Source organism: Triticum urartu, chromosome 7A (assembly GCF_056163025.1).
Source record: "Triticum urartu cultivar PI428250 chromosome 7A, HENAU_Tu73, whole genome shotgun sequence".
Lineage (NCBI taxonomy): Eukaryota > Viridiplantae > Streptophyta > Magnoliopsida > Poales > Poaceae > Triticum > Triticum urartu.
Genome location: NC_141879.1, coordinates 160,154,490 through 160,170,087, shown reverse-complemented (window position 1 = coordinate 160,170,087; position 15,598 = coordinate 160,154,490). Strand labels below are relative to the sequence as shown.

At 50.1% G+C, this 15,598-nt stretch overlaps 2 protein-coding genes across 2 annotated transcripts; one reads left to right on the top strand and one right to left on the bottom strand.

Annotated features, from left to right (window-relative positions):
- The first annotated feature begins 9,228 nt into the window (after positions 1 to 9,228).
- Positions 9,229 to 11,801, top strand: LOC125520537 (uncharacterized). The gene has a single exon (XM_048685490.2). The coding sequence runs from the start codon at positions 9,450 to 9,452 to the stop codon at positions 10,632 to 10,634; it is 1,185 nt and encodes a 394-aa protein (XP_048541447.2). The 5' UTR covers positions 9,229 to 9,449; the 3' UTR covers positions 10,635 to 11,801.
- Positions 11,802 to 12,029: 228 nt separating this feature from the next.
- LOC125520536 (BTB/POZ domain-containing protein At5g41330-like) lies at positions 12,030 to 13,638 on the bottom strand. Its single transcript, XM_048685489.2, has one exon. It carries the CDS (start codon positions 13,583 to 13,585, stop codon positions 12,137 to 12,139), a length of 1,449 nt encoding a protein of 482 aa, XP_048541446.1. The 5' UTR covers positions 13,586 to 13,638; the 3' UTR covers positions 12,030 to 12,136.
- Between the last annotated feature and the right edge of the window lie 1,960 nt (positions 13,639 to 15,598).

Here is a 15,598-nt window from a genome sequence, read left to right as displayed (position 1 = left end):
GCTAGCCGTTGGGGTTCTCCATGGCGTCGGCGTCCGGGCAGCCTTCCCGTCCATGCCATGGCGGCCCGGAGCGCGAGCGACGACGACGTGCTGGATGGATCTGGTAGCGAGAGGAGACGAGGTGAGGAAGAGAGGATCTGGTAGGGATAGGAGACGAGGTGAGGAAGAGAGGGGACCAACCTTAGTCGCCGGAGACACACCGACGACGCGGTGGACCAAACCCTATCCACGGGAGACGGTCGCGCGTGGCCGCTGGAGCACGCGAGCACCGGATCTGGGCGGAGCGCGAGGCCGCCGCCACCCCTCCCCCGCCGCGGGGCCGGGTGCGGGTCACCTCCCACGAAAGGAGACAGAGACGGAGCCGGCGCGGACATGGATGGGACTCGGACGCGCTCGCGGTCTGTGGTGGCGACCATGTCCACGACAGCCAGTGAAGGGGTGGGTGGCAGCGAGGGGAGGGATCTGAGGTGGGGAGGGGAGAGGTGGGTGGCGGCGGCGAGGATCTGAGGTGGGGAAGGAGGGATGGGTGGCGGCGAGGGGAGGGATCTGGATCGGGAGCGACGATTCTGGCCGGAGGCGAGGGAGGAGTGGAGGGGGGGAAGGGGAGGGTGCAGACGAGGGGAGAGGTGGGCGGCGGAAGGAAGGGGAGGATGGGGCGGCAGCGGAGCGATGGTCGACGGGGAGAGGAGTGGGGCGGGTGGTCGACGAGGAGCGAGGCGATGAGGAGCAGGCGCGCGGGCGCGAACGGTGGGAGCAGGTAGTCGTCCACGAAGGTGGCGGCGGCGGTCCAATGGAGGGAAATGGGGGAGGGGTTAGGGTTTGGGCTGCGGGGAGAGGAGTGGTGTGCGGGGGAGAGGAGGAGAGGAGGGAGGAGTGCTGTGCCCGCGAGGGGGGAGGAGTGGGTGAGTGGTGGCATTTTGCCAATGACAGGTGGGCCCGCGAGGAATTAGGCCCACATGTCAGTGTCCTCAACGACATGTGGTGTAGGTGAGTGGAGCTGCTTTCGGGTGGGTGTGGGTGGGGAGAGGGTGAGGGGTGTGGGCCGTTGGATCTGGCAGGATCCGACGGTCTCTAATGCTCGATCCGCGTGACATGCCCATTGACCAATCAGAATGAAGTGCAGGCTTTGATGATGTTATGACCATCTAAAATGGTCGTAATCAATTTTCCATTTTCCGAGTGCCTGAAATGAGTTTTTCTTGTGAAGGATTTACCATATATTTGTTGCAAAATTGGACCTAATCAATTTTATAAAATACTAGGACATATTTAATGCACAATTGATAAAATGGTTAGGTGTCAAAAGTTTTGATCCACCTCTGGTGAGAAAGACAAATTCCCGCCGATTCAGGTGGAAGCAGGTCAAATTTGAACTGTAGATGCCTTGTAGTTTGCTTTTTATTTTTTCCAAAAATCATTTCTAGGTACATAAGTATCTATTTAATCAGAGAAACACCAAAAAATTCCAAGATTCAACCACTAGATAGGAATGGTCAAGCCCGCCATTTTGACCGCATTTTGAAACAGGCATAAAAAATTCAAAAAATCAAAAAAAATGGAAAACCTTCGCATTGTGTCATTATATGTGACCAAGTTTTCAGGAAAAATAATAAACTTGTAATACGGTAATTATTTTAAAAAATGTTCTCAGAAATGAGCTATCATGCGTGAAGATTTATGGTTTTCTAGCCAAATGATCAATCTTATGGCCACATTCATGGCATAGTTTGTTCAAACGATCTCATATCGCGCACAAGGGGGCATCTTGGAATTTCAAACAATGCTGCCTAAGGGAGTTTTCATTTTCTTTTCACGGAAAATTCATTTTCCACTTTCCGAGTGCCTGAAATGAGTTTTTTTTGTGAAGGATCTACCATATATTTGTTGCAAAATTGGACCTAATCGATTTTATAAAATACTAGGACATATTTAATGCACAATTGACAAAATGGTTGGGTGTCAAAAGTTTTGATCCACCTCTGGTGAAAAAGACAAATTCCCGTCGATTCAGATGGAAGCGGGTCAAATTTGAACTGTAGATGCCTTATAGTTTGCTTTTTATTTTTTCCAGAAATCATTTCTAGGTACATAAGTATCTATTTAATCAGAGAAACACCAAAAAAATTCCAAGATTCAACCACTAGCTAGGAACGGTCAAGCCCGCCGTTTTGACCGCATTTTGAAACAGGCATAAAAAAATCAAAAAAATAGAAAACCTTCGCATTGTGTCATTATATGTGACCAAGTTTCCAGGAAAAATAATAAACTTGTAATATGGTAATTATTTTAAAAAAGTGTTCTCAGAAATGGGCTACCATGCGTGAAGATTCATGGCTTTCTAGCCAAATGATCAATCTTATGGCCACATTCATGGCATAGTTTGTTAAAATGGTCTCATATTGTGCACAAGGGTGCATCTTGGAATTCCAAGCAATGTTGCCTAAGGGTTTTCATTTTCTTTGCACGGAAAATTCATTTTCCATTTTCCGAGTGCTTGAAATGAGTTTTTTTTTGTGAAGGACCTACCAAATAATTCTTGCAAAATTGGACCAAATCATTTTTCTATAATACTAGGACATATTTAATGCACAATTAACCAAATGGTTGGGTGTAAAAAGTTTTGATCCACCTCTGGTGAAAAAGACAAATTTCCACCAATTCAGTTGGAAGCGAGTCAAATTTGAACTGTAGTTGCCTCATAGTTTGCTCTTTATTTTTCCAAAAATCATTTCTAAGTACATAAATACCTATTTAATTAGAGAAATATCAAAAGTTGTCCAAGATTCAACCACTAGCTAGGAACGGTCAAACCTGCCGTTTTGACCGTATTTTGAAACGGGCATAAAAAATTAAAAAAATCATAAAATTGGGAAACCTTCGCATTGTGTCATCATATGTGGCCAAGTTCTTAGGAAAAATAACAAACTTGTAATACGACAATTATTTTAAAAAAGTGTTCTCAGAAACGAGCTATCACGTGTGGAGATCAATGGCTTTCAAGCCAAATGATCAATCTTATGGCCACATCCATGGCATAGTTTATTCAAATGATCTCATATTGTGCACAAGGGTGCATATTGGAATGGCAAACAATGTTGCCTAAGGAAGTTTTCATTTTCTTTGGACGAAAATTTTCCATTTTTCGAGTGCCCAAAAGAAGGTTTTTTTGTGAAGGACCTACCAAATAATTGTTGCAAAATTGGACCAAATCATTTTTCTAAAATACTAGGGCATATTTAATGCACAATTGACCAAATGGTTGGGTGTAAAAAGTTTTGATCCACCTCTCATGAAAAAGACAAATTTCCGCTGATTCAACTGGAAGCGGGTCAAATTTGAACTGTAGCTGCCTTGTAGTTTGCTCTTTATTTTTTTCAAAAATCATTTCTAGGTACATAAGTATCTATTTAATCATAGAAACACAAAAAAAAATTTAAGATTCAACCACTAGCTAAGAACGGTTATTCCCGCCGTTTTGACCGCATTTTGAAACGGGCATAAAAAATTCAAAAAAAATCAAAAAATTGGGAAACCTTCGTGTGTCATTATATGTGGCCAAGTTCCTAGGAAAAATAACAAACTTGTAATACGTCAATTATTTTAAAAAAGTGTTCTCAAAAACGAGCTATCATGTGTGGAGATTAATGGCTTTCAAGCCAAATGATCAATCTTATGGCCACATTCATGGCATAATTTGTTCAAATGATCCCATATTGTGCACAAGGGTGTATATTGGAATGGCAAACAATGTTGCCTAAGGAAGTTTTCATTTTCTTTGGACGAAAAAACCATTTTCCATTTTTCGAGTGCCCCAAAGGAGGTTTTTTTGTGAAGGACCTCCCAAATAATTGTTGCAAAATTGTACCAAATCATTTTTATAAAATACTAGGCCATATTTAATGCACAATTGACAAAATTGTTGGGTGTCAAAAGTTTTGATCCACCTCTGGTGAAAAAGACAAATTCCCGTCGATTCAGTAGGAAGCGGGTCAAATTTGAACTGTAGCTGCCTCATAGTTTACTATTTATTTTTTCCAAAAATCATTTATAGTTACATAAGTACCTATTTAATCATAAATACATGGTTTGATGGCGATACGTCGAGGTTTGGGCGGTGGCCAAGGCCCCCAACTGTAGAGCGCGTAAACTCGCATGCCCGACGCGTGGTCACCGCGTGACCGTGGTGTTGCCATGTGTTCTGGGCAGCCTAGGCATGTCTAGTGGGTTGGGCACTCCCCAGGTAGGTTCTAGGAAGAAAATTACAACATAAGATTCTCACAAGGAGACCGATCGATGCTCAAACATGAATTAGCAGTCAAGTGTTTGATTAGCGGTACGGGAAATGCACATGGCCAATGGGCGTGAGTTTTTGCTGAGGATGATCATCTACTAAGAAGAATGTCTTCGCAAATTTTCAGATCAAAAGGAGGATCCTAGATGGTACTTGCTTTGCAAAGTACCACACTGGACAGAAATATGAATGTTGAAGCTGGGCTCAAAATAATGAATGGATTGAGCTGAAATTTGGTGGAGGATGGTTATTTGGGCATTGGAAAGCACCGTAGAAAATTGATACCATTTGGACATGCCAAAGTGGTACTTCCTTCACAATGCTCTTCTATAGACAGAAACTTGGGAAAACTAGTGAGAGAAATTGGATGAATGAAATGAGCTCAAATTTGGTGTAGGTAAGTTACATAGGTATGGTTATGCCTTGGTAGATTTTCAGATCATTTGGGTAAGCCTAGCTAGTACTTACTTCACAAAGCTTCTCTCGAGGTAGAAACTTCGAAAATTTCTGAGAAAGATTGACTAGGAAAATGGAGCTGAATATTATCATGTGGCAATGATTTGGGTATGGAAGAGTGCCCAAAGAGTTTGAGGTTAATAGAAGGGGTCTAGATAACACTTGCTTTGCAACGTGCCAATTTGGCCATAAAATATAAATTGAACCTAGGCTCACATAGATAATTTGCCTGAGCTGCAATTTGGAGGAGGGTGATAATTTGGGCATATGAAGAAACTGTATAAATTTCATGTCATTTGGATATATAAAAAAGGTACTTCCTTCACAATGCTTCTAGGTGGACAAAAACTTTGAAAATTTGCCGAGGAAGATTTGCTAGGCAACTGGAGCTGAATTTTGTCATGCGGTAATGATTTGGATAGGAAAGAGTGCCCAAAAATTCCGAGGGAAATCAAGAATATATAAATAGCACTTCCTTCATAAAGTGTTGTCGTGAACAGAATAGGAAAATGAATATTGTTGAATTAGTTTTGAACTAGGCAAGGAAGAATTTTTACATATTTGATGAAGATATGACCCAAAGAATTTATGAGATTTTTTTGGGAATTTTGGGAATGACAGAAATATAGGTTGCTTCACAACCTAGGGCAAAAACTGCCACATGGACATGACACATAGGCAAAACTGATGAGGTGGCGCCTAGTCATAGCAACCCACCACAATTTACAAGGTTATGACCATTTATATTGGTCATCATCAGCTAGAAATAAGGCAGCAGACCAGTGCTATCTGCTTTATGACCATTCCGTGTAAGGAAATTACGACCTTTCTGACCAAAATGGTCGTTATAGTTTAGGTTTTGGAGCCCCCCGAACAACTTTTGACCAATTGGTCTAAAATGGTCATAGATCTATGACCAATTCTTCCAGGGTCACTAACAGGTCACAAGTTGACATATTTCTTGTAGTGGGGTCGCGGCGGCGGCGCGGGAGGAGCGCGCGGTTGCGGCGGTGGTGGGGTGACGGTGGCGGCGCGGGAGGAGTCGCGCGGCGGCGGCGGTAGCGGAAGGCGAGAATTAAAACCTAAAAACTGATACCATGTAGAGAGATGATTTACAATACAATAATCGTTGTATTGATGGGGTGCTGGTGCACGTATATATATTATAAGGAAAGGCCTCTACCTCAACTATACAAGACTAGAAGGTGGGCCATAACTCCAATACACGTGCAATACAAAACACATACTCAACAAACAGACCTGAGCAGCGGCCGTGGACTCTGGACCGAGGTCAATATGTTGATGGGGCGCGCGCTCTTTCTCAGCGGAGGCTGCTCGCAGTCTCTCCCCGCCGGGGGTCAATCTAGCGGTGTCGGAGCTCGAGAAGATTGCATCTACTTTGTAAACGAGGAGCACGCAGATGCAGACATCTCTGACACCGAGGAGGAAATCTGTGAGAATCCCTTTCTTGACTCCGGCGTGTACAACATGGTTACATGGGAGATCAGACAGTGACGCCGTTGCCGTTGGAGGTTGTGGCGGCGCCCGCAGCCACCGATGGTCCATGGTCTCCGACTTGGCTTTTCCTAGAGACTTGAGTTAGGCTACTATAGTTAGGTGGTACTATAATTAGGTTTTCTAATAAGATGTTTTTTTGGACAATTCTATTCTTCTATAAAGCATATGGTCGAGACTGAAGAAATCATCTTCTGTGTGGTACGGGAATGTGCATGAAATTGACTCCAAAACTAGAAATTGCAAATCTGCCCGAGGGTGTAGATCTTGTACAACAAGCACACCCACAAAAGCAAGGTATGTCAAAAATCATTTACAGATATGAGGCATTGCACATATTTATTGGTAGTTCAGGGGGTCAATTGAAAGATTTTAGTGGGGTAGTTCAGGGGGCCGATGCTCCGTTGCAGCTCCGGCGGCTACGGCGATGCTCCATTGCACCTCCGGGCTGGCCAGTGATGCTCCATTGCAGCCCCGGCACCCCGGCGATGCTCCATTACAGCTCCATGAGTGCACCACACGGCCCCGGCGATGCTCCATCCTAGCTCTGGCGGCCCCCATTGTAGCACTTTCATTTGACCTCAATGCAGCGGCGTGGTCTCTTGTTACACCGGGCAGTAGCGTCCACGGCCGGCCTGCAGCATGGGCTGATGCCCCGTCATGGCAACAGAAAACCATGCAGTGTCGCCGCGCAAGCGGGTGACGCGGGCTTGCAGCACCTCCCCTCGTCTCCCTCTGCAGTCGCGGCGCCCCGCGACAGATTTCTCATTTGGGTGCCCCGATTTGCAGCAAGGGGCTCTGATTTGGGAGGTGGCAGCGAATTTTTATAGATGGGAGAGGAGGTGAGCCTGGTGCTGGTTGGTGGTGGCGGCATGGCCGCCTGCTGCGGTGGTGGAGGATCCAATGAGAGAGAGAAAGAGAGAAAGGAGCATTCTCAGCAGGCCCCCGTTGCAGATTTAGGTGGTGGCACTGTGGAAGGGGCTTCAAGGGAGTTGCTGGAGTGGAGGATAGAAGAGTACGAAGTGGTCACACATAGGGAGGGAGAACATGTGGGTGTGATTCGCGGCGTGAGATAAGGGCATCTCCAGCCGCGCCCCAGGAAGGCCTCCCCAGGCGTTTTTTTTGCGCCGGCGCCGAAAAATCGGCCCAGTCACGCCCCCAGGAGCCCGATTTTCGTCGGCTTGGGCCGAAAACAGCGCCGGCGGACCCAGGCCGAACCCGGCGCGCTGGGGAGCGCCCGGGGCGCCGGGGCGAACTGTTTTGGCGCGAAACAGCCGCGGGCCCGCCGCGTCAACGACTCTACCCTCTTCTCGGCCCTTCGTCGTCCTCATCGCCTCATTTCTCGCGGCGAATCAATGCCAAAGCTGCCGCGCCGGTCAGCCTGCGCCATTGATGCCTCACGGGCGGCGCAGTGAAGACCGGATGACGCGCGTCCCTCGCCCTCCCTCGCCCGCCACGCGTACTCACGGCGGCTCGCGCACGGGCGGCGCCTCGGCCTATATAAGACGCGCCCCAGAGCACTCGGTGACTCGTACTCTCTCGCCGTCGTCGTTCCTCCCTCGCCTCTCTCGCCGTCGTCGTTCCTCCCTCGCCTCTCTCGCCGTCGTCGTTCCTCCCTCTCCTCTCTCTCGCCGTCTCCAACACTCATGGCCGAGCGCTTCCCAGGCGACGGCGCGGCGGCGAACGGCTTCGGTCGCCGCCATCTTCACGAGAGCGAGGCTCGCCTCCTTTTCGAGGCTGAGTACCCGGTCCCGCCGGACATGCGGGTACCCGGGGCGTGGAGGATCAGCGTCCGCGGCGTGCCGGTGCCCCCGATACCCACCGGCGCAGCGCGGTGTGCGGAGATCGCACGCATCCGCTCGTCCCTGCCGCGTGCGGCAAGGGAGGGGCCACGGTACGTCCCCGACAGCCCGCTCTGGGAGCCCTACTTCCGCCGCCGTCACGCCGAGCAGCTCGAGGCCACCAACGGCGTCGAGCCCTCCGGCAGGCTCAACGACGCCGGCCGGCGTCGGTGGTGGGGCGTGCCCGGGCGCACGTTGGAGGCCGTCCTCGAGTACATCGAGGGCGGCAACACGCCGCACCTCGAGTACCCCGCTCCCCCGTCCTTCACACGCCGCCGGGAAAGCTCCTGGACCCCGAGGCACATGGAGACCGGGGGGTCCTCCTCGTCCGGCGGCTCCCCCTGCCTCCACCTCCGCCCCGTCAAGCCGGAGCCCCAGGGAGCGCCTGTCAGCGCGCGCACCCGCAGCTCCGGCGTCCGCATCGGCGACAACGCCTCCCCCACATGCCGCTTCGTCCTCGTCGAGCCCAAGCCGAAGCCCGGCCTCCCCGTGGAGTACGAGGAGATAGCCCGGCGTGGCTTCTCCGACGAGGACGCCCTGCGGTGGGCGTGGGACGACTACCTCCGCGACGAGATGGTCCGGCAGCGCCGGGCCCTGGAGGAGATCGCCTCCCGTAAGCGTGGGCGCGAGGACGAGCACGGCGTCGTGGTCCTCAGCAACGACGATGACGACGCCCCTGGACCGTCCAACCCGCCGCGCCAGCCGGGGGAGGGATGCAGCAGGGACGGTGGAGGCGTCGGCGGGGGCGACGACGACGACGACGACGACGATGGCAGTGACTACACGCGGTTCTACCGCCTCCTCGGCATGTAGAACCGCGTGGGCGGGCGGCGAGGCAGGCGGGAAGGGAGACGGCGGGGATAGCCCGCGATAGTTTTTCCTTTTTTTTATAAAGTATGTTTAAATTTGAACAAACTCGCCGATGTTTGCGTTAAATTTGAGTCGTGTTTGCGCCGTATTTGACTTTTTTAAAATCCCGTGGGGGGCCGTGACTGGGGGACATCACGCCCTCAATGCGCGGTTTAGCGCCGGTGCGCTCTCAGGGGCGATTTTTTGCCCCTCCTAAGGGGCCAACGGCTGAAGATGCCTTAAGGCACGAGAGGAAGCGGTGCCTGGGTCCATACCGAGACGCGTGGCGATCGTGGGGAGCGGCTGATTTGTTCCCAGAAATCAGTCGGGCAATTTAAAGAGATTTCCTTCGTATATAGCCTGGACTCCACAGAAAAGCTACCGGAAAAAAAAACGGGATCGATCGGATCCGGAACGAAGTAGTTGAGAGATCTTTCATAAATTGGAACGGACTCGTCCTAAGATCTCTGTGTAAAGAGGACGTGTATCCCACGACGATGGCCGCGTCGGGAGGCTCGTCCGGCGGGTGCACATGGCCGGACCTCCAGCCGGAGATGTTGGGCGTCGTGCTCTTGCGGCTGCCGTCGCACGGCGACCGCGTCCGCTTCGCCGCAGTCTGCCGCCCATGGCGCTCCACCGCGCGGCTGCTGCGTCCGCTACCCCTGCTGCTCCCGTGGCTCGCCCTCTGCGACGGCACCTTCCTCAGCCTCCCCGACGGCGCCGTCCACCGCCTGCCCGTTGCGGACGACGGCGTCTCCATCCGGGCCTCCACCGGCAGCAGGCTCTTCCTCGTGCACGGCGACGACGAGTGCTCCCTGACGAACCCTTCCCCGGTAACGACGACCCCTGTCCCTGAGGCCGCCGGCTGGTTCCGAGAAAACCCGACCGTCCTGAAGGTGTTAATGTCCGATCACCTCGTCGCCGCCCTGGTGGAGTCCAAAGGCATCTACGGTTCCACGACCACGAAAGTCATCATCTCTACCCGTGGGCAGCCATGGGACACCACGAGGTGCTCCACGACGGAGTGGGCGGCGCCTGAAGACAGCTTCGCCATAGATATTGCGCTCTTCAAAGGAAAGCTCTGCGTCCTCCTCGACACAGTCCTCCTCGACACAGGAGACGAGGACGAGGGATATGGACAGAGGCATGAGCTTCGTGTCCTGGACGACGGCCACGAGCAGACAACCATCCAGGGAACCCCAATCGCCGGGTTTGAGGACGACTTTGATCCTTACGAGACTGACGCGTACGGGCAGCGGCACTACCTCGTCGTCTCCGGCGATCGGCTGCTGATGGTGCAACGATGGATCAACCTGCCGCCAATATTTCCAATCGACTTGGGGATCGAGAAGCGGACTCGACTCTTCAAGGTCTTCCAAGCAACGGGCCTGAGCAGCGGCTGCGGACAATGGACCGAGGTCGATAGGTTGACGGGGTGCGCGCTCTTTGTCAGCGAAGGCTGCTCGGAGTCTCTCCCAGCCGGGGGTCAATCTAGCGGCGTCGGAGTTCGAGAAGACTGCATCTACTTCATGAACGGCGACACTTGTGAGAATCCCTTTCCAGACTCCGGCGTGTACAACATGAGAGACCAGACAGTGGCGCCGTTGCTGCCGGCGACGGTGGCGGTGCCCGCAGCCGGCTACGGTCCATGGTCTCCAACTTGGCTTTTCCCAGAGACTTGAGTTAAGCTAGGTGGGAGGTACTACCAGTTAAGATTTCCTTAGATGTTGTAATATGTATTGGTCACATTTTTATCTTATTCACAATACCCATTAGACACTTCTAAAGCATATGGTCGAGACTGAAGAGATAATCTTCTGTGTGGTATGGGGATATGGAATTGAATCCAAAACTAGAGTCTGCAGATCTGCACAGGCAGGGTGTAGAGCTTGTGCACAAGCAGACCCACAGAAGCAAGGTATGCCAAAACTCCTGTAAAGATATTGGGTATTGCAGTTTTAAGAAAAATATAAACTAGAAAGATTTTTGCTTTAACTATAGCAACAAACAGTCTCCCCTACTACATGTGATATATCATCAGAAAAGGGTAAAAGGTTCAAAGCTATCAAATGATTTGATTGCGAAATAGTGAGGTAAATATATAGAAACCTAATGTACGGAACTCCAGATATTTATTGGTAGTTTAGGAGGTCAACTGAAAGATGTTAGTGGGTTTTACTTGTTGAGCTGTGTAATCAAATCCATTGAGTTCATATTTCGGATGTTTGCATAGCTGGTTAATTGCAATGTCCAATTTATGATGGATCATGATGAAATGTGATAGTTCAAGACAGAAGTCAGAACCAGTTGAAATTCCAGCATCTATCAGATCAGCCTCCATAATCAAATGCCATAAAAACAAACAATAATCATTGTCGAGTTTGAAATTCCTAATCTTATGCACTTCTATAATTCCTAACCATAAAACTTATCTTACACATGTTACTCAAACTGAATCCTTTAATGTGCACTCTGGTGAAGACGTGAGTAATAAGATTGAGTGCAGCTGTGCAGGTACAAAAACTGACTTTGTATGATTAGATTAAATAAATTGCCAGGATGATGTCATATTAGTTTGCAAACAAAATTTAGAAGCATATTAACTTGCAACTTTGCATCATATAAGGTGTGCTCATTACCAAACACTGTCCAGAGCAACAAGCAATTAACATAGACCATAACTTCTGATGAAAAACAGACTACTGCAAAAGCGTGTTGTAACACATTTGCATGTCATGCTGGAATGTGATTGAGATTCTAAAAGGTTTTCTCCTCAAACATGAGCTACTAGAAGATGTTAATCTAATGTCCAAAAAAGAGATTAATGATTAGATTAATTCACATGCTACTTTTGTGAATTTTTATTTACAGTGACCAAAAGGAATACCTCAGTTACACAAAAGAACCAAGGAATTCTGGTTAGCAATCAATTCTACTTGATTTTTGCTTACAGAAATGTGGTCTATGATTCTGTTGATCTTTTCTTTGGGTAATAAAAAACTTAGGCAGATTATAAAATTATAGTGTAGAATGTTCTTTGACCTAATAAAAAAGGAAAAACAAGGTGAACGTTCTCAAACCTTAATGCAACATCACAAAACAAATACCGAAACTACATTGATAGAGGTGAACAAGAACAGAACCAAATTTGAGACTTCTTACATGTTTAGTCTTGTTCCTCTGCTCAGAGATTACCTGATATTGCCCCAGAAGCACTATCCCACACCTCAATAGACCGATGATCAACTCTAGCCAATGCCATCCTGCTGCCTCCGAAGGCCCAGCTCACGATCTTGGCCTTCTCCTCGCCGTCTGCAGTGACCATCGATGGCCCATTCCCTACCCAGTTCTTCCTCATCACCTTCTTCTCCCCAGCCTCTGATGTAATTTCCACCTGTGTCCACACCTCAACATATGCGTCCCGTGCCACAAACACCCAATTACGGTAGCACTCAATTCTACAGTTATTCCCATCCTTCCTGCGAGATGCTGTGGCAGCTCCGGCCCTTTGTCGGTCTCCGATGCACACCCAAGGATCAACACTGGTGCCATCACCACTAAGTCTCCTCAAGTCAGCCATGAAAACCTCACCTGAGGCAGCCCCCACCTTAAACAATGCCGACAGTGAGTCTGATGCAGCAACATCTGCAAAGCAATCCTCCTCCTCCCTCACCTCCCACACCGGCACCGTCGAGCTTGCCCGGACGTCCCACAGGCGTATGTCACCCACCATTCCAGCCGGCCCGGAGTGCGATCCGGCCGCAAGCAAGAGATTGTGCCCAGCAAGCCAACTGAGCTTGGTCGGTGGTATTGCTGCCTCGACGTCCGCACCGAACACCTCCTTCCTCCCGATTTCCAGCACAGGTGACAGAGAATTCAGATCGAACGCCACCACGGCGCTCGAATTCCGTCGCGCGGACTCGAAGCTGGCAAATAGCCACTGTGACGCCGTTTCTGAGGCCGCTGTGGCGGCCATAGACAGCACAGAAGAAGAAGGCGAGTCTGGCCAATATAGAGCCTCCGAAGCCGTGGCAGGGGCGTCGCCCGGGAACCGGCAGAGCTGGACGCCAGGAAAGTCGCGGGCGCCAGCGAGGGCGAGGGCGGGGGACACCGCGACGAGCGAGTCGATGGTGGGGAGCGGCGTCAGGACGCTGGTGCGGGAGGCGAGCACGGCGTCAAAGCTGGTGACGACCCCGCCGTGCGCGGCGACGAGGGAGGCCGCGTGCGGGGAGGGGGATATGGCCACGGCGGAGGGAGCGACGCGGCCGGTGAGGGGAAGGAGGGCGGTGGGGCGCAGAGAGAGGGGGGAGAAGGTGGACGCCGGGGAGAGGGAGGCGAGGAGGAGGCCGTCGAGTGAGAAGTGCCGAGCCTCGGCGAGGAGAGCGGCGGAGGGAGGAGGAGACGCGAGGCGGCCACTGCGGAGGAAGGAGAGGATGCCGGCGAACAGGCGAGGGTCGCGGTCGAGGAAGTGTGGCGCGTCGGCGGGTGAGGGGCCAAGGGAGGCGAGAGGGGAGGAAGCGCCTGCGCGGGAGAGGGTGGCTGCGGTGGTCTGGAAGAGCTCGCCGCCGACGTTGAGGGTGACGACGGAGGTGGACGCCATGGGTGGGGATGGGGAATTCTCGGTGGAAGCCATGGGCGTTGACTAGAGTGACATGTTTTTCTCTAGGGGATCGAGCGATTATTTTGGTTGCGCCGAAACATGTAATGGGCCCGATAGTCGGCCGCCGAAAGAGTTCGGATTTCCCCGGGATTTTTCATACGTACATTTCCTTATATCATTAGTCACGAATTTAGAATCTCGGATGTTGAGGCTCACAATCTCCTTTCAAATCCTGGTGCTCGCATTATTCTTGGATTTATTTTAGGATTTCCGGCGATGCCCTTTTAGTGGGAGGAGACGTTCCCGTCGACGATAAGGCGCCTACGGTGACTTCGTAAATCGCAAGATGATATGCCGGGTCAGTCTCTCGAAGGTGCTCATAGGGATAGGGTGTGCGTGTGTGCGTTCATAGGGATGAGTGTATGCGCGTGTATATGAGAGCTTGTGTTTGTACTGATGCTCAAAAAAAATCTCCTCAAGCATAGTCTTGCATTAGAATTTGAACGTCATATTTGTTTAGGCCAACCTAGTAACTTTCTCTTATTCTTGTAAACGTCGTGGACATAATAAAGCTTGCGAGTTTATCTAAAAAAACATTCCCTTGCCCTAAAAAAAGCAATGCAGAATTTTTTTCCTTTTGGTCTTTGGCATCTATACAATTTCCAATATACATTTTCCTGGTTTAGACTTCACTACGACCATCGATATATATATTATTATACCACCTGATTTTTTTTAGTTTTGTTGGTTACATGAGTTAGTAAATGTACAAGAAAAAAAGATAAAATTATTTTAATTAGAAAACTGATGACTTTAGTCAGTAGGAAATTTTCCTTCAAAATGACGGTTTGAATCAAAATGTACGCGAACTTAGCATAACTCAGATGATTAGCTTCCCTGTGGTGGAACTAGCACACTCGGATTTAAGACTTAGACTCGACACGGGTACTTGCATTTCTTTTTTCAATTATTTTAGATTTTTTTGTGATGTTCAGTCAGTGACGACGTTATGGTGACTTCTTCAATCCTAAATTTTGCTTGCTCAATTTCTCGGAGGTGTCCTATAGCTATCTTCCCAATGACATCTCCCCTCCACTGCTAGCAAAGGGTTAATTGCTGATAAAATGGAAAAACGGAAGACACCCTACATCACTATCCCTCTTAATTTTCTTTGCAAAGCCCCCCACCCGCCCCACCCAATCACAACTCAGTGGATTGGGCCCTTTTGTGGTGCTTTCCTACAACTCTTTCTCATTATCATTCCTTGCGCTTGTCCTCTCATCTTGTTCTAAGAAAAGAACATGTCCTCTCAACACAAAAAACTTCACCATGTCACCTCTTGTGGTAAGCCATGTGTCATACATGTGTGTCTTGCACTCATGATGCACTAGTTTTAGGTGTCGTCACATCGTGGCGCGTGGAGATCACCTTTTATCTTCCCTTAAATTTTCTTCACAACTCCCTAGACAAGGATGAGGCACCGCTATGCGCACCATTCAGGATCTCCGCCATGGTCAGCCGCCTCCACTACAAAGGCGGCACTTGAAGTTCATTTTACCACTTTTAACGTGTGTTTCAGAACAAGCGTTCAAAACTTCAAACATGTGATTTGTGAAACTATTTTGTCCTAAAAGTTGAAAAGTTCACTAGTTCTAGCTTGGAGGCTATGATCACTCGCCATTCCGGAGGGTTAGAGCATCTCTAGCCGCGCACCCAACAAGCCCTCCCGGCTATTTTTTAGCGCCGACGCTGAAAAAACGGCTCAGTCGCATTCCCAGGAGCCAAATTTTCGCCGGTTAGGCCTATACTGGCGGCGGCGGACCCAGGCCGAAAACGGCGTGCTGGGGGGGAGGGCGTCCGGGGGCGCCGGGAGAATCGTTTTGGGCGTGAAAAATGGCGGGCCCGCCGAGTCAGCGACCTCGCGCATCGTCGTCCTCATCGCCTCGATTTCCCGCGGAAAATCAATGCCAAGGCTGCCGCTGATCAGCCTTCCATTGATTCCTCATGGGCGGCGCAGTGCAGGGATGCGCCCTCTCCCGGCACGCG

Bases quoted from the DNA above. Each gene is read 5' to 3' on its own strand.
- LOC125520537 (XM_048685490.2), top strand. From the start codon at position 9,450: ATGGCCGCGTCGGGAGGCTCGTCCGGCGGGTGCACATGGCCGGACCTC.
- LOC125520536 (XM_048685489.2), bottom strand. From the start codon at position 13,585: ATGGCTTCCACCGAGAATTCCCCATCCCCACCCATGGCGTCCACCTCC.